The sequence below is a fragment of the Pristiophorus japonicus genome, chromosome 5, assembly GCF_044704955.1.
Source record: "Pristiophorus japonicus isolate sPriJap1 chromosome 5, sPriJap1.hap1, whole genome shotgun sequence".
Taxonomy (NCBI): Eukaryota; Metazoa; Chordata; class Chondrichthyes; family Pristiophoridae; genus Pristiophorus; species Pristiophorus japonicus.
Genome location: NC_091981.1, coordinates 133,962,252 through 133,986,218, shown reverse-complemented (window position 1 = coordinate 133,986,218; position 23,967 = coordinate 133,962,252). Strand labels below are relative to the sequence as shown.

The window sequence follows — 23,967 nt, the reverse complement described above, 5'->3', positions numbered from 1 at the left end:
TGAGTCCTACATTAAGTCCCACTGACATATTACCCCTATCCTCATTGAACTCCACTGGCTCTCCATCTCCCAAAACATTCAGTTCAAGATCCTTGTCCTTGTTATATGTGCAGACTATAGATATTCTCTCTGTGTAGTCACAATATAGTTGCATAAGATGGAGGCTTGTTACCTGCTGTACGATCAATAAGGTTTACACTGTATATATACTATCCTGGCACTAGTAGAGGGTGCAAATGGTGGAGACCGGGATTTCCTGCCCCTGTGGCAGAAGCTGTCCACCACAGGGCACTGCGGTGGGAGACTTGAGGGTCACCTGCATAGGTGTGCAGGGTCCAGTATAAAAGGCTGCTCACCATGCTTGTGCCTCACTCTGGAGTTATAAATAAAGGATCAAGGTCACTACAGTTTGAGTACAACACATTGCCTTGTTGTGTCATTCATAAGTGCATTACAGACATAACAACTGGCGACGAGAATACGGACTTTCACGCGATTATGGCTATCTTTGGCACACTAAAAGACTTCGCAGTGGGTGATGATTGGGATGCCTTCATGGAAAGGCTCAAGCAATATTTCGTGGCCAACGACCTGGCAGGGGAGACGGACATATTGGCGGAGAAGTGCAAGGCTATACTGCTGACCAGTTGTAGGCCCGAGGTCTACCGCCTCGTCAAGGACATGCTGGCACCCAGGAAGCCCAAGAATAAGACATACGATGAGCTGACTGAATGAATTCGTGACCAACTAAAACCAAAACAGAGCATCCTCATGGCCAGGCACAGATTCTACACCCACCGCAGACCTAGGGCCAGGAGATTGCAAAATATGCTGCCGACCTCAGGAGACCCGCGGCACCATGTGATTTTGCCACGCACCTCAACGAAGCATTGTGAGACATCTTCGTTATAGGAATTGGCCACGAGGGCCTCCTTCACAAGCTATTATCTGCCGACACCACAGTCAACCTGCAGAAGGCCATCAGCATCAATCATGCGTACATGACCTCGACCTGCAGCACCAAGCAAATTATTCATCCTGTGGACTCAAACCCAGCAAGTACTGTACACAGAATGGTGCCTCTCACAGGCAAGACTGTAGAACATGGCACTGCCCAGGGCAGAGAGCACAGACCTCAGGGTTCTAGAATTCAGAATACGCCAAGGAGTGCTAATCGAGTAGCACCATGCTGGCATTGCGGAGGAAACTATAGGGCTCACCAGTGTGAGTTTTCTGAGTATGTATGCAAAACCTGAAACATGAAAGGCCACCTCCAGCATATGTGTAAAAGAAATACGACTCACTGTCTCGCAGAGGAGTTGGTAGATAACTTTGAATCCATTTGGCCAGAGAGGCAGCTCAGCCCCAAGAAGAAGTGTATGGAGTGTATACCTGCACCACCAATTGTCCTCCAGTGAAGATGGAAGTCGAGATAAACAGTGTTCCAGTCTTCATGGAAGTGGACATAGGAGCGAGCCAGTCAGTGATGAGCCAGGATGCCTTTGAGAGGCTATGCAATGAAAACGACCCGAGCTGGTTCCAGTACAGGAAAAATTGCGCACCTACACCAAGGAGCTGATCGCAGTCCTTGGTAATGCGGATGTAAGTGTAACCCATAATGACGTGGTGCACGAGTTACCTCTGTGAATCATTGCAGGTAATGGTCCAACGCTACTCGGAAGAAGGTGGATGGGGAAGATCCAGTGGAAATGGGAAGACCTCTTCACTCCAGCAATTGATGTCCCCCGTGCTCAGAGGCAGAGCAAAACCTCGCCTTTGTTTGGGCCAGGCACCAGAGAACAGAGCAGTGCAGCACCTGAGGCACAGACCATCCATCATGACTGCGTGGCAATGATCCGACCGGAACGAGCTAAAAGTACCTTCCCAGCTCCAGTGGCAGGACTCCTGGGGAGGAAGATCGATTTCACAGGCTCTCTTCCAGTTTTTGTGGCAGAATCGCGGGAGAGAAGGATCAAGGTAGTTGACCTCATGGACAGAGGCAAGATGGTGAGGTGCAGCGTGGCTGGAAAAAAAATGGCCGTGGCCAAATCACAAGGTGCAATGCTGAGGGACCAATACGTCATGTCTAACAAAGGATTTGATTGGAGTAAAGCCAGCAGGGTTCTCTTAAAGGAGACCCGCAACCAACTGAAATTAAAGAGACATTATATGCATGGCAATCAATGTAATGAACCGATGAAGATTGTGAACAAAACGTTGCTGTGAGATGCCGGTACTATTCCTCATGTAAAGAATAAAATATTGTTGCGAGATGTCGTTACCAGTCCTAACGTGAAGAGCAAAATGTTGTTGTGAGATGTCGGGAATAGAGTGTCCCCAAACATAGAAACATAGAAAATAGGTGCAGGAATAGGCCATTCGGCCTTTCGAGCCTGCACTGCCATTCAATAAGATCATGGCTGATCATTCCCTCAGTATCCCGTTAGCCGTAAGGGTCATATCTAACTCCCTCTTGAATACATCTAATGAACTGGCATCAACAAATCTCTGCAGCAGGGAATTCCACAGGTTAACAACACTCTGAGTGAAGAAGTTTCTCCTCATCTCAGTCCTAAATGGCCTACCCCTTATCCTAAGAATATGTCCCCTGGTTCTGGACTTCCCCAACATCAGGAACATTCTTCCCACATCTAACCTGTCCAGTCCCGTCAGAATCTTATACATTTCTATGAGATCCCCTCTCATCCTTCTAAACTCCAGTGAATAAAGGCCCAGTTGATCCAGTCTCTCCTCATATGACAGTCCAGCCATCCCTGGAATTAGTCTGGTGAACCTTCGCTGCACTCCCTCAATAGCAAGAACATCCTTCCTCAGATTTGGAGAGCAAAACTGAACACAATATGCCAGGTGAGGCCTCACTAAGGCCCTGTACAACTGCAGTAAGATCTCCCTGCTCTTATACTCAAATCCTCTAGCTATGAAGGCCAACATACCATTTGCCTTCTTTACCGCCTGCTGTACCTGCATGCCAACCTTCAATGTCTGATGAACCATGACACCCAGGTCTCGTTGCACCTCCCCTTTTCCTAATCTGCCGCCATTCAGATAATATTCTGCCTTCGTGTTTTTGCCCCCAAAATGGATAACCTCACATTTATCCACATTATACTGCATCTGCCATGCATTTGCCGACTCACCTAACCTGTCCAAGTCACCCTGTAGCCTCTTAGCATCCTCCTCACAGCTCACACCGTCACCCAGTTTAGTGTCATCTGCAAACTTGGAGATATTACACTCAATTCATCAAATCATTAATGTATTTTGTAAAGAGTTGGGGTCCCAGCATTGAGCCCTGCGGCATTCCACCAGTCACTGCCTGCCATGCTGAAAAGGACCCGTTTATCCCGACTCTCTGCATCCTGTCTGCCAACCAGTTTTCTAGCCACGTCAGTACATTACCCCCAATACCATGCGATTTGATTTTGCACACCAATCTCTTGTGCGGGACCTTGTCAAAAGCCTTTTGAAAGTCTAAATACACCAAATCCACTGGTTCTCTTTTGTCCACTCTGCTAGTTACATCCTCAAAATATTCCAGAAGATTCGTCAAGCATGATTTCCCTTTCATAAATCCATGCTGACTTGGACCAATCCTGTCACTGCTTTCCAAATGCGTTGCTATTTCATCCTTAATGATTGATTCCAACATTTTCCCCACTACTGATGTCAGGCTAACCGGTCTATAATTACCCGTTTTCTCTCTCCCTCCTTTTTTTAAAAGTGGTGTTACATTGGCTATCCTCCAGTCCATAGGAACTGATCCAGAGTCGATAGACTGTTGGAAAATGATCACCAATGCATCCACTATTTCTAGAGCCACTTCCTTAAGTACTCTGGGATGCAGGCCCCTGTGATTTATCGGCCTTCAATCCCATCAATTTCCCTAACACAATTTCCCACCTAATAAGGATATCCTTCAGTTCCTCCTTCTCACTAGACCCACTAGCCCCTAGTATATTCGGAAGGTTATTTGTGTCTTTCTTCGTGAAGACAGAACCAAAGTATTTGTTCAATTGGTCTGCCATTTCTTTGTTCCCCATTATAAATTATCTGAATCTGACTGCAAGGGACCTACGTTGTCTTCACTAATCTTTTTCTCTTCACATATTTATGGAAGCTTTTGCAGTCAGTTTTTATGTTCCCTGCAAGCTTCCTCTCCTACTCTATTTTCCCCCTCTTAATTAAAACCTTAGTCCTCCCCTGTTGAATTCTAAATTTCTCCCAGTCCTCAGATTTGATACTTTTTCTAGCCAATTTATATGCCTCTTCCTTGGTTTTAACACTATCCTTAATTTCCCTTATTAGCCACGGTTGAGCCACCTTCCCCGTTTTATTTTTACTCCAGACAGGGATGTACAATTGCTGAAGTTCATCCATGTGATTTTTAAATGTTTGCCATTGCTTATCCACCGTCAATCTTTTAAGTATCCTTTGCCAGTCTATTCTAGCCAATTCATGCCTCATACCGTCGAAGTTACCTTTCCAGTAAGCGAGTAAATTTGGGAAGGTAAAGGTGCTGATCCTGATGCCCTGCCGCAGGTGTCCCCACAAGTTATAGGCCAGTGACCTCAGGAGGGTGAGGTCCTGATACCCTGCCCCAGGTCTATCCCATGCTGCAGGCACCTGATGGCACTATTCGCCATGGACCTGGAAACGAAAACGGCGCCAATACGCGCAGTCGGCCACCGTTGCCCACCTCCCAGGTGGAGACGGTGCAGCCCCCAGACTCAGTCGCTACCTTGGCCATGTCCGGGAGCAAAAGGTCAGAACTATCGAGTTCCCCAAACTGGATCTGGAATAGCCAGGTTCCCAACACCGTTAGAGAGCAGGCAGAAGATTCTGCAGCTCTCAAAGGAGGTCAGGGAGGCCACAGACATGTGTGGCTCTGCCCACCATTAGGCAACAGCAAAGGCCCTGAGTCCTGGCTAAGTGAGCGAACCAAGCCCATCCTGCTAGCAGGGGGGCGCAACGCCACTATCAGACAACTAGGACCCTGTCCGGTTGCTCTGGAACCTGCGTTCTTGCATACCTGTACTGCTACCTCAGTACTTACCATGACTGAACCATGAATGCAATCTACCCAATCCTGGCGCACGACCCGCAAAACGTAACGAATGTAAGTCACTGAGCCAAGAGGTCATGATACAAACTGTAACTTCCTTTCTTTGTACTTGCGCTGTGGCTGATCCTGTATGTTAATATAACGGGCCTGCTGCATGATGTCGCTGTGGCGGGGAAGGGGGGAGGGGGTTGTGGGGAATGGATGCATGTAACCATGGACACACACATGGATCACACCCAGAACCCACTGGAACCTCCACTGCATCATCGAATCTTCTAAACTGGTAACCACTACCCAACGTTGTGGCAAAAGGACTTGGGGGTTAACAGGGAGAGAGCCAAGCCAAAGCACAGCCAAGATGCAAGGGCTATTGGCACTTAAATCTGGGGAGAGCTAAGCCAGAGCACATAGGTAATCAGCACAAAGGACTTGGGGAAGAGTGATGTTATATATGCAGACTATAGATATACTCTCTGTGTAGTCACTGTATAGTTGCTGATGTACGATCAATAAGGTTTACACTATATATACTATGCTGGCACCACTAGAGGGTGCAACTAGTGGAGACCGGGGTTTCCGGCCCTTGTGGCAGAGGCTGTCCACCAGAGGGCACTGTGGTGGGAGACCTGAGGGTCACCTGCATAGATGTGCAGGGTCCAGTATATAAGGCTGCCCACCATGCTTGTGCCTCACTCTGGAGTTACGAATAAAGGACCAAGGTCACTACAGTTTGAGTGCAACACATTGCCTCGTGGTGTCATTCATAAGTGCATTACAGACGTAACAGTCCTCATTTTGAAATCCTTCCATGGCCTCTATCCCACTATTCTTCTACAACCTTCAACCTACATCTCTACGGACATCTGACTCTGGGCTCCTAGAAATCCTCCACCTCTCCAGAGTTTGTCACCTAGTGGTAGAGCTTTCGAATGTCTTGCTTCCACCAGCTGGATCTCCGTCCCCAAAATTCTTCATCTTACTACTTCCCGCCCTGTTTTTCACAACCTCAAAATCTACCTTTTCCACTGTTCCTTCGGCCAACTTCCGAAATGCTGTAATGCTCAGTCCATCTCTCTGCTTTTTGAAAGGGATGCTTTATTAAGTTAAATGAACTATACAATTGCAAGTTTTTACTGCTGAATGCAGGATGTGATTATAACGATGTGATTGAGGTGTCAAATCTACGTCAGTGTGACCTCAGACCTTGGTGAATGTAGTGTCTGGTCTGAGTAAGGCAGTACCCAGCCAGAAGATTCTCCAGCTCCAAGTTCAGCATAGGCTTGACAGTGTAGCTATTGATCTCAAGTAAGATCTTGGTCATTCCTGGCATTTTGCTTTGTGGTGGACTCAGTAATGGGGGATCTGGTTGACTGGTTATGTACATGCTTTGCACATATGAGGTCGAGTTAAATCACCAGTAAATCTGTACACTTCACATTTCACAGGATTTCTGTTGTGCAGTGGGTACCATGTTTGTCTACCATGCATAACGGTCCCCTGTCTGAAAGTAGACAAACATTTAAGGATGGAGTGATACAAGCAGGCACAAGTTCAAATCCCAGACTCTGTGCCAGGTAAATGATGACTGGTGGCATTACCAACAGTTCTGAATCGCATCACTGAAGCCAGAATCAAAAATTTGCAGATTGCTTGACAGACAACAGTACCATCTGGTGGTACAAAGAATAATAGAATATGCTGCATGTTGATACTATTCACATGTGTCTTGAATTTATGCCATAGGATCCAGAGGACAAATGTCTGAAATTTCCCTCTGCACAATTTTAGCAGAGGTGGTAACCTGATTAAAATGAATAGGATAACACCTTAGGTGAAATGGAGAAAGAGAAATTTCAGATGAAAGTCTTAAATGTTCATACACCAGTATTCCGTACCGTAATTTCAGGGTTGTGGTTTTCATCGATTTGTATGTTAAAATTAAAATAATTCTATAGTTTTGCAACAAGTTGCAGCTCAAATGAAAATCCGATGTTGTTCAGATTTATTTTGGAAAGTTGGATCATTTTGTTTTTGTAGTGTAAAGCATTCCATCATTTCACAGTGAGAGGAAGTGTATCAGCACATTTGGGGGAATTTCAAACAAAAAATATGGGTGGGTTTGGACTGTGAGGGTAGGAATTGTGAAAAATGGGATCACGCCTCCAACCTGCCCACTTCTGGTTTTAACAGAGGTGGGACAATGGCAGGGGACCAACCCACTCCACTGGGGGGAGAACATCAATTAAAATTTTATAATGAGGCTGGAAGCCTTTTTTTAAACCTCCATTTTGTTTTTAACTGCATATGGACGGGTTTCACACAATTCGTGAAACCCGGCAGTTACAGTAAACCGAGAACTGTTGGATCCAGGAGGTAAGTGGATTTACATGTACCTCCTGGATCCAGGATCCCTACCTAGCCCACCTCCGCGATAAGAGACTCCATCACAACGCCTCCGATTACCTCCCTTGGCCTCTTCAACCCTGTCATGTATCTCACTCGACTGTACATAACTGTATCTTACCATGCTATACATGACTGTAACTAGAGATGACCTGTAACCACAAGCTTACCTTACCACCAGGGGTGCACTAGCAGGAGACACTGGACACCTGTCCCAGACAGGTATATGAAGACAGGTCTCAGGCAAGTGTGGCATTCGAGAGCTGTGTAATAAAGGTGCAGGTCCTGCGTGACCTTGACTTCAGCATGTGCCTCGTGTGAGTCTGTACTGCAGGGACAGGACTTTACAGTGGTGACGAGTTACGGGATTACAGAATGGCGACCAACGGCTCAGATGAAAAATACAATGCTGGAGATAATTGGGAGGTCTTTATAGAAAGGCTCCAGCAAAGCTTCGTAACCAAAGACTGGTTAGGCGACGATAAGGCAGACAAGAGAAGAGCCCATCTCTTGACCAGCTGTGGCTCAAAAACATACACCTGAATGAAGGACCTGCTGGCACCCGAGAAACCAGCAAGCAAGTCGTTTCAATAGTTGAGCACACTGGTAAGAGACCACCTGAAGCCAGCAAGCAGCCTACACATGGCCAGACACAGGTTCTACAACTACAGATGGTGTGGGCCAGAGCATACCCGACTTAGTGGCAGAACTTCGGAGGTTGGCTAGCTTATGTGAGTTCTCCGATGAACTAAGGAGAGAAGTTTTGAGAGACTTTTTTATTGAAGGAATAGGCCACGCAGGCATATTCCGAAAGCTCATTGAGACCAAGAATTTGACCCTAGAGGCAGCAGCACTGGTTGCACAGACATTCTTGGCAGGAGAAGAAGAAACGAGGTTGATCTACACTGCGGGTACGACAACTAACGAACCATCGGAACAAGGGGTTCACAGCGTGAAACAAGCCGCTACCCCCACACACAGACAAAGGCAGGAGAGCAGGCCCTCAACAGCAGGCAGTGGCGCCAGAAGCCATCAAAGCCCACATGAACGGCCGTTCACACCTCATCAACCCACAATGCGAGCAATGCGACAAATTGAGAAAAGCTCAAGAGAGATCAGCCAGACGCAGCTCATCCTTTGGAAACAATGGAAGCGGTCTGTGCTGGAGATGTGGAGGAAGGCATTCATCAAGTGGGTGTCAATTTCAGCATGCTGTTTGCAGAAACTGTGACTATACAGGGCATCTGGCCCGCATGTGCAGAAAAACGGCAGCTCGGCTGGTATACGAATTGGAAGGGTCGGAAAGCAGACCAGAAGACGGTGGGGACAGTACCCAGGACACCGAGGTACAGCGGGTCAACATGATCAATGGCAACTGCTCCGACAACAAGACGCCTTCAATAATGATGAGGGTCCTACTCAACGGGATACCCGTCAACATGGAGCTGGATACGGGATCGAGTCAATCTCTCATGAGCGCTCAACAATTTGAACAGCTGTGGTCGCACAAAAGAGACAGACCAAAACTCACAAGGATCGACACCAAACTAAGGACCTATACCAAAGAAATCGTCCCAGTGCTCGACAGCACCATGCTCTCAGTCACACACAAAGGGACAGTGAATCGACTTCCCCTGTGGATTATCCCCGGAGATTTCCCAACACTGCTTGGGAGAATCTGGCTGGCAAAACTAAACTGGAAATGGGATGATGTTCACGCCATGTCGTCAGAGGAACGGACCTCCTGGTCAACAGTTCTAAGTCGATTTGAACATCTCTTTCAGCCAGGTGTGGGCACCTTCAAAGGGGCTAAAGTCAAAATCTACATCACACAGGATGCTAGACCATCACAAGGCTAGAGCTGTGCCCTATGTGATGAGGGAAAAGATTGAACATGAACTGAACCGGCTTCTGTGGGAAGGCATTATCTCACCCGTGGAATTTAGTGACTGGGCAAGTCCCATCGTCCCAGTCATGAAGCCTGGTAGATCTGTGCGAATCTGTGGGGACTACAAAACAACCGTAAACAGAGTCTCCCTACAGGACCAATACCCGCTGCCCAGAGCAGAGGACTTATTTGCCACATTGGCTGGAGGAAAACTTTTCTCAAAATTAGATCTCACATCTGCGTATATGATGCAAGAATTGACCGACGAGTCTAAGCTACTCACCACCATCAACACACATCGAGGCCTTTTCATTTACAATCGATGCCCATTCGGCATCAGGACGGCAGCTGCTATATTCCAGCGCAACAAGGAGAGTCTGCTCAAGTCCATCCCGGGGATGGTTGTATTTCAAGACGACATACTTATCACGGGCAGGGACACCGACTCCCATCTCCGCAATTTGGAGGAAGTACTAAAGCGGTTGGATCAGGTAGGCCTGAGAGTTAAGAAATCCAAGTGCCTGTTTCTCGCGCCCGAGGTTGAATTTTTGGGCAGAAGGATTGCCGCTGATGGAATCCGCCCAACAGAGTCCAAAACCGAAGCAATTAGCCTGGCACCCAGGCCCCGGAATGTTTCAGAACTGTGCGCCTTTCTCGGGCTACTCAATTACTTTGGGAACGTTATGCAGAACTTAAGCACACTGCTGGAGCCTCTCCACGTGCTACTCAGAAAGGGGTGCGATTGGTTTTGGGGGACGCGCAGGAACGCGCCTTCAATAAGGCACGCAACCTTCTGTGTTCCAACAGTGTTTTGGCTTTCTTTGATCCAGGTAAAGTTAGTTCTTACATGTGATGCATCAGCGTACGGGGTCGGGTGCGTTTTACAACATGTCAATAGTGCGGGTAAATTACAACCCATAGCTTATGCCTCCAGGTCACTTTCGTGGGTGGAGTGCGGGTACGGAATGGTAGAGAAGGAGGCGCTCGCGTGCGTGTACGGTGTCAAAAAGATGCACCAATATCTTTTCGGAGCCAAGTTCACATTAGAAATTGACCACAAGCCCCTCACGTCCCTCCTATCTGAGAGCAAGGCAATAAACGGCAACGCCTCGGCGCGCATTCAGCGGTGGGCACTCATGCTGGTGTCTTACGATTTCACCATAAGGCACAGACCAGGCACAGACAACTGTGCCGACGCGCTTAGCAGGCTACCCCTGGCGACCACGGAAGGGTCTGACGAACAGGACTGTGAGATGGTCATGGCAATCAACAATCAATGCCTTTGAGTCCACAGGTTCGCCCATGAGGCTCGCCAAATCAGAGCCTGGACGACCAGTGACCCCATGTTATCCTGAGTAAAAAGATGTATCTTAACTGGTGACTGGGCAGAGACTCGCGATGCCTGCCCCGAGGAGATCAAACCTTTCCATCCTTTCCGTAGGCGCATGCATGAGCTGTCACTACAAGCAGACTGCCTGATGTGGGGCAGCCGAGTAGTTATGCCTCTGCGAGGCAGAGAGGCGTTTGTCCGGGAGTTCCACCGCGAGCACCCGGGGATCGTTCTCATGAAGGACATAGCCAGATCCCACGTCTGGTGGCCTGGCATTGGTGCGGAATTGGAGCTCTGCGTCCGACGGTGCACCATTTGTGCCCAACTCAGTAATGTCCCCAGGGAGGCCCCCCCTGAGCCCCTGGCCCACCAAACCGTGGTCGCGGGTGCACGTAGAATATGCGGGCACATTCATGGGCAAAATGTTCCTCGTAGTTGTAGATGCATTTTCAAAGTGGATCGAATGCACCATTTTAAACTCGAGCACCACCTCCACCACTGTGGAGAGCCTTGGAACCATGTTCGCAACGCATGGCATTCCTGACATATTGGTCAGTGATAATGGTCCATGCTTCACCAGCGCAGAATTCCAAGATTTTATGAGTGACCACGGCCGAAATCACGTTAAGACGGCACCGTCCAAGCCGGCCTCCAACAGCCAGGCGGAGCGAGCAATGCAGATCATTAAACAAGGCATGCTCAAAATCCAAGGTCCCACGCTGCAGGGCCGCCTGTTACGACTGCTGCTGGCATACAGATCTCGTCCGCATTCATCGACGGGAGTTCCCCCCGCGCAGCTATTGATGAAACGGACCTTAAAGACCAGGCTCTCATTAATCCTCCCAGACATGCATGAAATTGTTGAGGCAAAGCACCATAAACTAACTGAGTACTATGACCGAAATTCGAGGGGGAGGTGGAATGAGATAGGGGACAAAGTATTTGTGCTAAACTATGGCATGGGTCCCAAATGGCTTGCAGGGACAGTAACAGGCAAGGAAGGAAAGGGGCTACTGGTGGTACAAATGGACAATGGCCAAACCTGCTGGAGGCATGTAGACCAAGTCAAAAGTAGATTCACCAACAACACTGTGGAACCAGAGGCAGACTACAATGTGGAACTCACACCACACCTGGTGGACAGACAAGGAAAGGGCAATCCCAGCAGACAGCCCAGGCAAGACACCAACAATCATACTGAATGAAACAGACAGCCCAGGCGAGGTACCAGCAACCAAAAGAAAAACAGGCACCAAGGCAAACAACTGAACCACAACTAAGACGCTCCACGTGAGAGCGTAGACCACCTGAGAGACTGAACCTATAAAGACAATAAGACTTTGGGGGAGGGTGATGTCATGTACCTCACACTACTGTACATAACTGTATCTTACCATGCTATATGTGACTGTAACTAGTGATGACCTGTAACCACAAGCTTACCTTACCAACAGGGGTGCACTTGCAGGAGACACTGGACACCTGTCCAAGACAGGTATATAAAGACAGGTCTCAGGCAAGTGTGGCATTCAAGAGCTGTGTAATAAAGGTGCAGGTCCTGAGTGACCTTGACTTCAGTATGTGCCTCGTGTGAGTCTGTACTACGGGGACAGGACTTTACACCCCCCACCCCCTGCCTCCCTCAACGATGATGCTGAGGCTGGCCGGCCTTGATCTTTTCTTCGCCCACCCCGATCATTCATTCCCAATCTCTGCTCGACTACCTCCCCCCATTCTTTTAATGGCACTGCCTGCCCGCAATCTCTGCCTGACCACATCCGCCCCATCCTTTTAATGGCATGGCCTGTCCCCTATTGCTGGCCGACCCCACACCAATCCTTTCCCCGGCCTAATGCCCGATCTGTTCTCACTCGTAGCAGCAGTAAATGATTCCAATCTTGATGTCCCGTTTAAAACTATTCATACATGTTTATTCTCACTATGATAAAACATAGAAACATTGATAGGAGCAAAGCACAATTTATTTGTAATCTTACTGATGGTGTCGATCCAGGAAATTATTTTACTATTACATATACTGCTATGTATGGAGAAAGTCAGACTGAACAATGTGAGCTCAAAGTAAAGTGTGACCATAGTCTTTTATTGCAGGTCTCCAGAGTGCCTCTCCAACCTGTGAGACAGCCTTAAATACCTGTGATCCCAAGGGATTATGGGATCCCTTGGGACTCCGGGAGATGAGCTCTCTAGTGGCTGTACAGAGTAAATACAAGTTTACATGTATCACAACACTCCCCCACCCCCACACCCCCCAAAGTCAATAGTGTAACTATTTACAATGTGAGTCGATCTGGGGCCCTTCTTGCCCTGGTTGATCGTCTCGGTGCGAAAGCTGGTGTTGTTGAATCATTTGTTGGGCACTAACTGGGCTGCTGTGCAGCTGGCCATTGCTGGGCTGCCTGGTGGGCTGCTGTGGATGATGGGTTCTGCTTCATGGTCAACCGTAGTGCCGGTTGCCACTGGTGTGTATGTTGAGGGATCAAAAAAGGTAGGGTCCAAGGTGGGTTGTTCAGGATAGTCCGTGAATCTGAATTTGATTTGGTCCAAGTGTTTCCGGTGAATGAGTCCATTTGAAAGTTTGACCTGAAACACCCTGCTCACTTCTTTGGCCACGACAGTGCCGGGAAGCCACTTGGGACCTTGTCCATAATTCAATACAAATACAGGATCATTGGTTGCAATCTCGCGTGACACATTTGCGTTATCACGGTATGTACTTTGTTGAAGCTGCCTACTCTCTACCTGTTCATGTAGATCAGGGTGAACTAACGAGAGCCTTGTCTTAAGTGTCCTTTTCATGAGCAGTTCAGCAGGTGGGATCCAAGTGAGTGAGTGGGGTCTCATGCGGTAGCTAAGCAGGGCTTGGGATAGGTGAGTCTGCAGTGAGCCTTCAGTTACCCTCTTCAAGCCTTGCTTGATGGTTTGCACTGCTCTCTCTGCTTGACCATTGGACGCTGGTTTAAACGGGGCAGATGTGACATGTTTGATCCCATTACGGGTCATGAATTCTTTGAACTCAGCACTGGTAAAACATGGACCATTGTCGCTCACCAGGACATCGGGTAGGCCGTGTGTGGCAAACATAGCTCGCAGGCTTTCAGTAGTGGCAGCGGATGTGCTAGCCGACATTATCTCACATTCAATCCACTTCGAGTACGCATCCACAACCACAAGGAACATTTTACCCAGGAATGGGCCTGCATAGTCGACGTGTACACTAGACCACGATTGGAGGGCCAAGACCATAAACTTAGCGGCGCCTCCCTGGGTACATTGCTTAACTGCGAGCATGTATTACATCTGCGAACACAGGACTCTTAAGTCCGCATCGATATCGAGCCAAAACACGTGGGATCTGGCTATCGCTTTCATCATTACGATGCCTGGGTGGGTACTGTGGAGGTCATTGATGAAGGTGTCTCTGCCCTTCTTGGAAATCACTGCACGATTGCCCCACAGAAGGCAGTCTGCCTGTACAGACATTTGATCTTTGCGCTGCTGGAATGGCTTTATCTCTTCCTGCATTTCCACTGGGACGCTGCACCAGCTCCCGTGAAGCACACAGATTTTGACGATGGATAATCAGGGGTCCTGGCTCATCCAGGTTTTGATCTGCCGGGCAGTGACGGGTGATTGCTCACTCTCAAATGCTTCCATAACCATGGCTAAATCTGCGGGCTGCACCATTTCCACCCCCGTGATGGGCAATGGCAGTCTACTGAGAGCATCGACACAGTTTTCTGTGCCTGGCCTGTGGTGGATTGCGTAGTTGTATGCGGACAATGTGAGCGCCCATCTCTAGATGCAGGCCAATGCGTTGGTATTCATCTCTTTACTCTCGGAAAACAGGGATATGAGTGGCTTATGGTCAGTTTCCAATTCAAACTTTAGCACAAACAGGTATTGATGTATTTTCTTTACCCCATAGACACACGCTAACGCTTCTTTCTCAATCATGCTGTAGGCTCTCTCAGCCTTAGACAGATTTTTGGATGCATAAGCAACCGGTTGCAGTTTCCCGAACTCATTAGCTTGTTGCAATACACACCCGACGCCGTATGACAACGCATCACATGCTAGTACCAAACACTTACATGGATCATACAACACAAGCAATTTTTTTCAACATAACAATTTTCTCGCTTTTACAAAGGCATTTTCTTGGCTTTTGCCCCAAACCCATTTATCCCCTTTTCATAGTGAGACATATAGTGGTTCTAACAGTGTGCTGAGACCCGGTAAGAAGTTACCAAAGTAGTTCAGGAGTCCCAGAAACGACCGCAGCTCCGTCACGTTCTGTGGCCTCGGTGCATTGTCGCTTGCCTCCATCTTCGCATTGATGGGCCTGATGCCGTCCACCGCAATCCTCCTTCCCAAGAATTCCACTTCAGGCACCAGGAAAATGCACTTCGAGCATTTTAACCCGAGCCCCACGTGGTTGAGTCACTAAGAACCTCCTCCATGTTCTGCAGATGCTCGACTGTGTTCCAACCTGTGACCAAGATGTCGTCCTGGAAGACCACGGTGTGCGGGACTGCCTTCAGTAAGCTTTCCATGTTTCTCTGGAATATCGCCGCAGCTGATCGAATTCCAAACGGGCATCTGTTATAAATAAAAAGATCGTTGTGCGTGTTGATGCAGGTGAGGCCCTTCGATGATTCCTCCAGTTCCTGCGTCATGTAGGCTGAAGTCAGATCCAGCTTCGTGAACGTCTTTCCTCCCGCCAGCATTGCAAAGAGGTCATCGGCCTTGTTAGTGGATATTGGTCCTGCAGGGAGAAACGATTAATCGTTACTTTGTAATCGCCACAGATTCTGAGGTGCTATCTCCCTTGAGGACAGGAACGATCGGGCTGGTCCACTCGTTGAACTCTATCGGTGAAATGAGGCCCTCTTGTTGCAGCCGGTCTAGCTCAATCTCTACCCTTTCTCTCATCATGTATGGTACTGCTCTCGCCTTGTGATGGATGGGTTGAGCCCCCGGAATTAGGTGGATCTTCACTTTTACTCCTTGGAACTTTCCGATGCCTGGTTCGAACAGCGAAGAGAACTTGTTTAAGACCTGGGCACACAAAGAGTCGTCAGCGGGCAATAGCACTCGGACATCGTCCCAGTTCCAACGTACCTTTCCCAGCCAGCTCCTGCCGAGCAGTGTGGGACCATCGGCAGTACCACCCAGAGTAGTAGCTTGTGCACCGCTCCATCATAAGAGACCTTTACGGTAGCACTGCCAATCATGGGAATCAGTTCTTTTGTGTAAGTTCTTAGTTTCGCATGAATTGGAGTTAAGACTGGCCTTGAGGCTTTGTTGCACCACAGTCTTTCGAAAGTCTTTTTGCCCATGATGGACTGGGTCACGCCTGTGTCCAGCTCCATTGACACTGTGAGTCTATTTAGTTCAACATTCAGCATTATCGGGGGATAATTCGTGGTGAATGTGTGCACCCCATGTACCTCTGCCTCCTCGGTCTGAGGCTCTGGTTCGTTGGGATCCTCCGTGGATCTGTCCTCTTCTGCAACATGGTGGTTTGCAGGTTTACCAGGATTAGCAGCTCGCCTGCACATATGTTGGAGGTGTCCCATTGTTTCACAGCCCTTGCAAACATACCCTTTGAATCGGCATGAATGCAAGCGATGATCACCTCCGCAGCGCCAACAAGGTGTTAATGGCCTTGCATTCATTACCCTTGATGGTGGACTCTGAGACATCTGCGGACGTGCAGCTGCAGGCATATGTGACCTGCCCTGTACATTACGATTCGAAAACAACATCATTTTGTTCACAGTATTTGTAGCAGCACTTGTGTGCTGAGAGATTTGCTTCGTATTGTCACTGGTGGCAATGAACCTCTGGGCTATCGCTATGGCCTTACTCAAGGTTGGGATCTCTACAGTCAAAAGTTTGCAAAGTATGGTTTCGTGGCCAATGCCAAGTACGAAAAAGTCTCTGAGCATGTACTCCAAATGTCCTTCAAATTCGCAATGTCCTGCAAGGCATCTTAGCTCGGCAACATAACTCACCACTTCCTGGCCTTCAGACCTTTTGTAGGTGTAGAACCAGTACCTCACCATCAGAACGCTTTCCTTCGGGTTCAAATGCTCTTGGACCAGTGTGCACAAATCATCGTACGATTTCTCCATGGGTTTCGCTGGAGTGAGCAGATTCTTCATGAGGCAATACGTTGGTGCCCCACAGACGGTGAGGAGAATCGGCCTTCGTTTGGCAGTGTTCTCTTCCCCATCTAACTCGTTGGCCATGAAGTATTGGTCGAGTCGCTCCACAAAAGTTTCCCAATCATCTCCCTCCGAGAATTTCTCCAGGATGCCCACTGTTCTCTGCATCTTTGGGTTCGCTATCTCGTCACCAATTGTTATGTTTGGAGAAAGAATCAGACTGAACACTGTGAGCCAAAGTAAAGTGTGACTTTAGTCTTTTATTGCAGGTCTCCAGAGTGCCTCTCCAATCTGTGAGGCCTCCTTAAATACCTGTACTCCCAAAGGATTATGGGATCCCTTGGGACTCCAGGGGAAGAGCCCTCGAGTGGCTGTACAGAGTAAATACAAGTTTACATATATAACATATACAAACAAAAAAAGCAGTTCATTATTTATACTCATGCAAATACTGTTTAAATATGTAGATCACTTACATTATAGGTTTATAAAAAATTAACGTTTATTTTAATTGTAGTTTCTAGATGGAGTTGATGTCAGAAACTTGAACATCCAATGGCTTCGGTCCCAAATTGGAATCGTATCCCAAGAGCCTGTGCTCTTCAATTGCAGCATTGCTGAGAATATCGCCTATGGTGACAACAGCAGGACTGTGTCGCAGGAGGAAATTGAGAAGGCAGCAAAAGCAGCAAATATTCACTCTTTTATTGAACAACTCCCTGATGTAAGTTTACCCATTATCAAACAGCAATAATAATAATGAGGATTTTACAGTGGTGCACACACATTGATTAACTCTGCAGTTGGTTTGAATCAACATTCAACACAACGGCTACAATACAACCAACAATTCTGATCGTAAACTATCTTAGATGAAAAACTTCAGAAATGTAATTGCGAAGATTTGAAAGTAGATAGACATAAATAGTATTAATAATGTAAAATAAACATATTGATCCTTTATTCTTCGTGTTTTATAAAGCCTTGTGCATTGATGCTAATACAGCACCTATACCCTAGAATTGTAATGTGCCAGAGGTTTATTCTGTCTCTTTTTTTGAAGTATCATTTTAGTGTTAAAGGAATATTGTCGCCCTTTTGGGAAATTCTCCAGCAAGCTTGGATCATGGAACAGCTGGGAGCAGCCTGCGCCAAAAGCCTAGTATTACAACCATCACATTAGCCGCCATGAAAGGCTCTACTGCAGCAGATGTGGTATCAGCTGCAGTTCTGTAATAATGCAGTTTCATAGGATCATTTAATTTATTTTAAACTTAAAACCATTTTTTACCATAGACATGATGAGCAATGTGATAACTGTCACATCACCAATCACATCATTGCACGTCTCCATTTGCTGATGGAGTTTATGGCAGTTATTTCATCAGGACAACAAAATGCGTCTAACATTTTATATAATGCATGTTATTCTCCAGCACTGGGAGAAATGGTCTAAAACAGCACTCTTAAATTATTTTGCCAAATCCCGCCATTAGTTTATATGGTACAATTTTTTTAATTTTAAACAAAAATTTGTGCCACACAAAAATAACAGACCTAATCTGACTCTGAAGATGAGCACTGTCAGAGTATAACTCTAATGCAATGTCAAACCTAGTTTAAAAACTGCTTCCATGATCCAGCTGCATTCTCAATACAGGAAAAGTAAACATGCAAGTGCAGAGCTCTCTGCTGGGCAAAAAAGTCAGACCTGCAGCCATGCAGTATAAATAAGATACCCACAGCTGTGAACAGATGAAAGAGCCAGCCCTCCCAATGACATTTCATAGTTTGCTATGATTAATTCAAAAACTTTTCAATTTTTACCATGACAGTCCATGATTTTTCCAACATGTTAGCATGACTCAATTACAGACCTTAAAAGATAACAGATGCAAAATTCACCTCTGTTGTGCCGTACAATTGGCCCTTTTTTTAAACAATGGTGTCCGCCTCACTTCTGCCCAATTGCGGTGCTGCTTGTGCTGTTCGCCATCTTGGTTAGGGCGATATGACGGGTGGTACGTCCGTGCGCCGCCATTAAGCAGAGTCGGTAGATTGTGATGTCAGTCAGCGTGTAATGCTGATTTGGTACAAGACCTGCCATTTTCGATGTCACAGCTCCATTCAATATCCTGTCCTAAACACGCACAGGTGAACATGTGTTCAGCTACATGGGAAACCCCTCCCCCACCCCCACCATTGCAAATTAAAGGGATATATCAAACTGGCAGTTAAGTTGCATATTGCTTTTGCACTGGTTCTTGCAGAGTTTGTAGGATTATTGGGTTGCTGTAAGAAATTACAAAACTTGTTCAAGTGGGCAGGGAGTAGTGGTGCATGTTGAGAAGGCATTGGTTGCTACTCGAAGGCCTCCTGAGCACATCACTTGCTTCGAATCATGGGGGCTCTAGTTGCGGTCTCCCTTGGGCTACAGCATGATAGAGAGATGGAGCAGAGGGAGAAAAGAAGACAAGCTGTTCACTGAGTGAAGAGTGGGAGGAAGGCTCTCAGCAAGAGGCCTCACGCACCTATGGTCTTCAGGGAGCACTTGTCCTACCTGTCCCTAAGCCAGGAGCAGTGTGTTCGGCAGCTGCTCTCTGTCACCTCTTGGAATGAGACTTGCAGCCTCAAAGCAGGGTGATGTGAGTAGCATGTTTAGTGAGTTGGTCTTACCGCAGGTGAAGGGTCCACAACCAGATAGGGAATGGAAGGCCAGCAGGAAGAGCAGTGCAACTAAGGTAGTGCAGGGGTCCCCTGCGGTCATCCCCCTGCAAAACAGATACACCGCTTTGAGTACTGTTGACGGGGATGACTCATCAGGGGAGGGCAGCAGCAGCCAAGTTCATGGCACCATGGCTGGCACTGCTGCACAGGAGGGCAGGAAAAAGAGTGGGAGAGTGATAGTGATAGGGGATTCAATTGTAAGGGGAATAGATCGGCGTTTCTGCGGCCGCAACTGAGACTCCAGGATGGTATGTTGCCTCCCTGCTGTAAGGGTCAAGGATGTCTCGGAGCGGGTGCAGGACATTCTGAAAAGGGAGGGTGAACAGCCAGTTGTCGTGGTGCACATTGGTACCAACTATATAGGTAAAAAAAGGGATGAGGTCCTACGAGAAGAATTTAAGGAGCTAGGAGCTAAATTAAAAAGTAGGACCTCAAAAGTAGTAATCTCGGGATTGCTACCAGTGCCACGTGCTAGTCAGAGTAGGAATCGCAGGATAGTTCAGATGAATATGTGGCTTGAGCAGTGGTGCAGCAGGGAGGGATTCAAATTCCTGGGGCATTGGAACCGGTTCTGGGGGAGGTGAGACCAGTACAAACCGGATGGTCTGCACCTGGGCAGGACCGGAACCAATGCCCTAGGGGGAGTGTTTGCTAGTGCTGTTGGGGAGGAGTTAAACGAATATGGCAGGGGGATGGGAACCAGTGCAGGGAGACAGTGGGAAACAAAATGGAGACAGAAGCAAAAGAAAGAAAGGAGATGAGTAAAAGTGGAGGGGAGAGAAACCCATGGCAAAAACAAAAAGGGCCACTGTACAGCAAAATTCTAAAGGGCCAAAGTGTTATAAAAAGGCAAGCATGAAAGCTCGGTGCCTCAATGCGAGAACTATTCGGAACCCAGGAGAGGGCTCTGAGCTAGTTAGAGTGGGTGAGAGCTCAGATGAACAGGACCCCAAGAAAGTATGCAAAAGGCAGGAGGCAACAGAGCAGAGCAGAGCACTGGGGTAAGTGAAAATCACAAGGTGATAGGAAGGGACAATATGTATGAATATAAAGGGGCTGCAGGAGGGGTCAAAACTAAAAATCATGGTTTAAAAACTAGTATTAAAACACTCTACCTAAACACACGCAGCATTCAAAATAAAGTAAATGAGTTGACGGCACAAATCATCACAAATGGATAGGATTTGTGGCCATTACAGAAATGTGGTTGCAGGGTGGCCAAGATTGGGAATTAAACATACAGGGGTATCTTACAATTCGGAAAGATAGACAAGAAGGGAAAGGAGGTAGGGTAGCTCTGTTAATAAAGGATGATATCAGGGCAGTTGTGAGAGACGTTATTGGCTCTAATGAACAAAATGTTGAATCATTGTGGGTGGAGATTAAAGATAGTAAGGGGAAAAAGTCACTGGTGGGTGTAGTTTATAGGCCCCCAAATAATAACTTCACGGTGGGGCGGGCAATAATCAAGGGAATAATGGAGGCATGTGAAAAAGGAACGGCAGTAATCATGGGGGATTTTAACCTACATATCGATTGGTCAAATCAAATCGCACGGGGTAGCCTTGAGGAGGAATTCATAGAATGCATAAGGGATTGTTTCTTAGAACAGTATGTTACAGAACCTACAAGGGAGCAAGCTATCTTAGATCTGGTCCTGTGTAATAAGACAGGAATAATAAACGATATCCTGGTAAAAGATCCTCTCGGAATGAGTGATCACAGTATGGTTGAATTTGTAATACAGATTGAGGGTAAGGAAGTAGTGTCTCAAACGAGCGTATTATGCTTAAACAAAGGGGACTACAGTGGGATGAGGGCAGAGTTGGCTAAAGTAGACTGGAAACACAGACTAAACGGTGGCACAATTGAGGAACAGTGGAGGTCTTTTAAGGAGCTCTTTCATAGTGCTCAACAAAAATATATTCCAGTGAAAAAGAAGGGCGGTAAGAGAAGGGATAACCAGCCGTGGATAACCAAGGAAATAAAGGAGAGTATCAAATTAAAAACAAATGCGTAAAAGATGGCCAAGGTTAGTGGGAAACTAGAAGATTGGGAAAATTTTAAACGACAGCAAAGAATAACTAAGAAAGCAATAAAGAAAGGAAAGATAGTAAACTTGCGCAAAACATAAAAACAGATAGTAAAAGCTTTTACCGATATATAAAACGAAAAAGAGTGACTAAAGTAAATGTTGGTCCCTTCGAAGATGAGAAGGGGGATTTAATAATGGGAAATGTGGAAATGGCTGAGACCTTAAACAATTATTTTCCTTCGGTCTTCACAGTGGAAGACACAAAAACCATGCCAAAAATTGCTGGTCACGGGAATGTGGGAAGTGAGGACCTTGAGACAATCATTATCACTAGGGGGGTAGTGCTGGACAAGCTAATGGGACTCAAGGTAGACGAGTCCCCTGGTGCTGATGAAATGCATCCCAGGGTATTAAAAGAGATGGCGGAAGTTATAGCAGATGCATTCGTTATAATCTATCAACATTCTCTGGTCTCTGGGCAGGTACCAGCAGATTGGAAAGCAGCTAATGTAACGTCTCTGTTTAAAAAAAGGGGCAGACAAAAGGCAGGTAACTATAGGCCGGTTAGTTTAACATCTGTAGTGGGGAAAATGCTTGAAGCTATCATTAAGGAAGAAATAGCGGGACATCTAGATAGGAATAGTGCAATCAAGCAGATGCAACATGGATTCATGAAGGGGAAATCATGTTTAACTAATTTACTGGAATTCTTTGAGGATATAACGAGCATGGTGGATAGAGGTGTACCGATGGATGTGGGGTATTTCGATTTCCAAAAGACATTCGATAAGGTGCCACACAAAAGGTTACTGCAGAAGATAAAGGTATGCGGAGTCAGAGGAAATATATTAGCATGGATTGAGAATTGGCTGGCTAACAGAAAGCAGAGAGTCGGGATAAATGGATCCTTTTCGGGTTGGAAATTGGTGGTTAGTGGTGTGCCACAGGGATCGGTGCTGGGACCACAACTGTTTACAATATACATAGATGACCTGGAAGAGGGGACAGAGTGTAGTGTAACAAAATTTGCAGATGACACAAAGATTAGTGGGAAAGCGGGTTGTGTAGAAGACACAGAAAGGCTGCAAAGAGATTTAGATAGGTTAAGCGAATGGGCTAAGGTTTGGCAGATGGAATACAATGTCGGAAAGTGTGAGGTCATCCACCTTGGGAAAAAAAACAGTAAAAGGGAATATTATTTGAATGGAGAGAAATTACAACATGCTGCGGTGCAGAGGGACCTGGGGGTCCTTGTGCATGAATCCCAAAAAGTTAGTTTTCAGGTGCAGCAGGTAATCAGGAAGGTGAATGGAATGTTGGCCTTCATTGCGAGAGGGATGGAGTACAAAAGCAGGGCGGTCCTGCTGCAACTGTATAGGGTATTGGTGAGGCCACACCTGGAGTACTGCGTGCAGTTTTGGTCACCTTACTTAAGGAAGGATATACTGGCTTTGGAGGGGGTACAGAGACGATTCACTAGGCTGATTCCGGAGATGAGGGGGTTACCTTATGATGATAGATTGAGTAGACTGGGTCTTTACTCGTTGGAGTTCAGAAGGATGAGGGGTGATCTTATAGAAACATTTAAAATAATGAAAGGGATAGACAAGATAGAGGCAGAGAGGTTGTTTCCACTGGTCGGGGAGACTAGAACTAGGGGGCACAGCCTCAAAATACGGGGGAGCCAATTTAAAACCGAGTTGAGAAGGAATTTCTTCTCCCAGAGGGTTGTGAATCTGTGGAATTCTCTGCCCAAGGAAGCAGTTGAGGCTAGCTCATTGAATGTATTCAAATCACAGATCGATAGATTTTTAACCAATAAGGAAATTAAGGGTTATGGGGAGCGGGCGGGTAAGTGGAGCTGAGTCCACGGCCAGATCAGCCATGATCTTGTTGAATGGCGGAGCAGGCTCGAGGGGCTAGATGGCCTACTCCTGTTCCTAATTCTTGTGTTCTTATGTTCTTATGACACTGGCACTACCAGTGGCACTCAAGGTGATCATGGCCCTGATTTGTTTTTCACCAGTGGATCTTTTCAGGCTGGAACAAGCAACATAGCAAACATGTCGCAGTTTGCCGTCCATCGCTGTATCCAGGAGACCACAAGAGGCTCTGTACTCTGGGAGAGGGAACTTCATTATCTTCTCTCTAAATAGAGAGAAGCAGGTGGAGCGTGGTGGTGGCTTTGCCAGGATAGCAGGCTTCCCCATGGTGCAGGGTGCCATCAACTGCACATAAGAACATAAGAAATAGGAGCAGGATTAGACCATTTATTGTATCAAGCCTGCTCCACCATTCAATAAGATC

At 47.0% G+C, this 23,967-nt stretch overlaps 1 protein-coding gene across 7 annotated transcripts in view; it reads left to right on the top strand.

The window, feature by feature from the left end:
• Nucleotides 1-23,967, top strand: part of LOC139264463 (ATP-dependent translocase ABCB1-like) — a 276,998-nt gene that overhangs the window by 235,841 nt on the left and 17,190 nt on the right. For all 7 annotated transcript variants that reach the window (XM_070880982.1, XM_070880981.1, XM_070880983.1 and 4 more), the window contains one exon: nt 17,416-17,622. In XM_070880982.1, the coding sequence (XP_070737083.1) occupies nt 17,416-17,622 (207 nt within the window). The remainder of the gene's footprint in view (nt 1-17,415; nt 17,623-23,967) is intronic.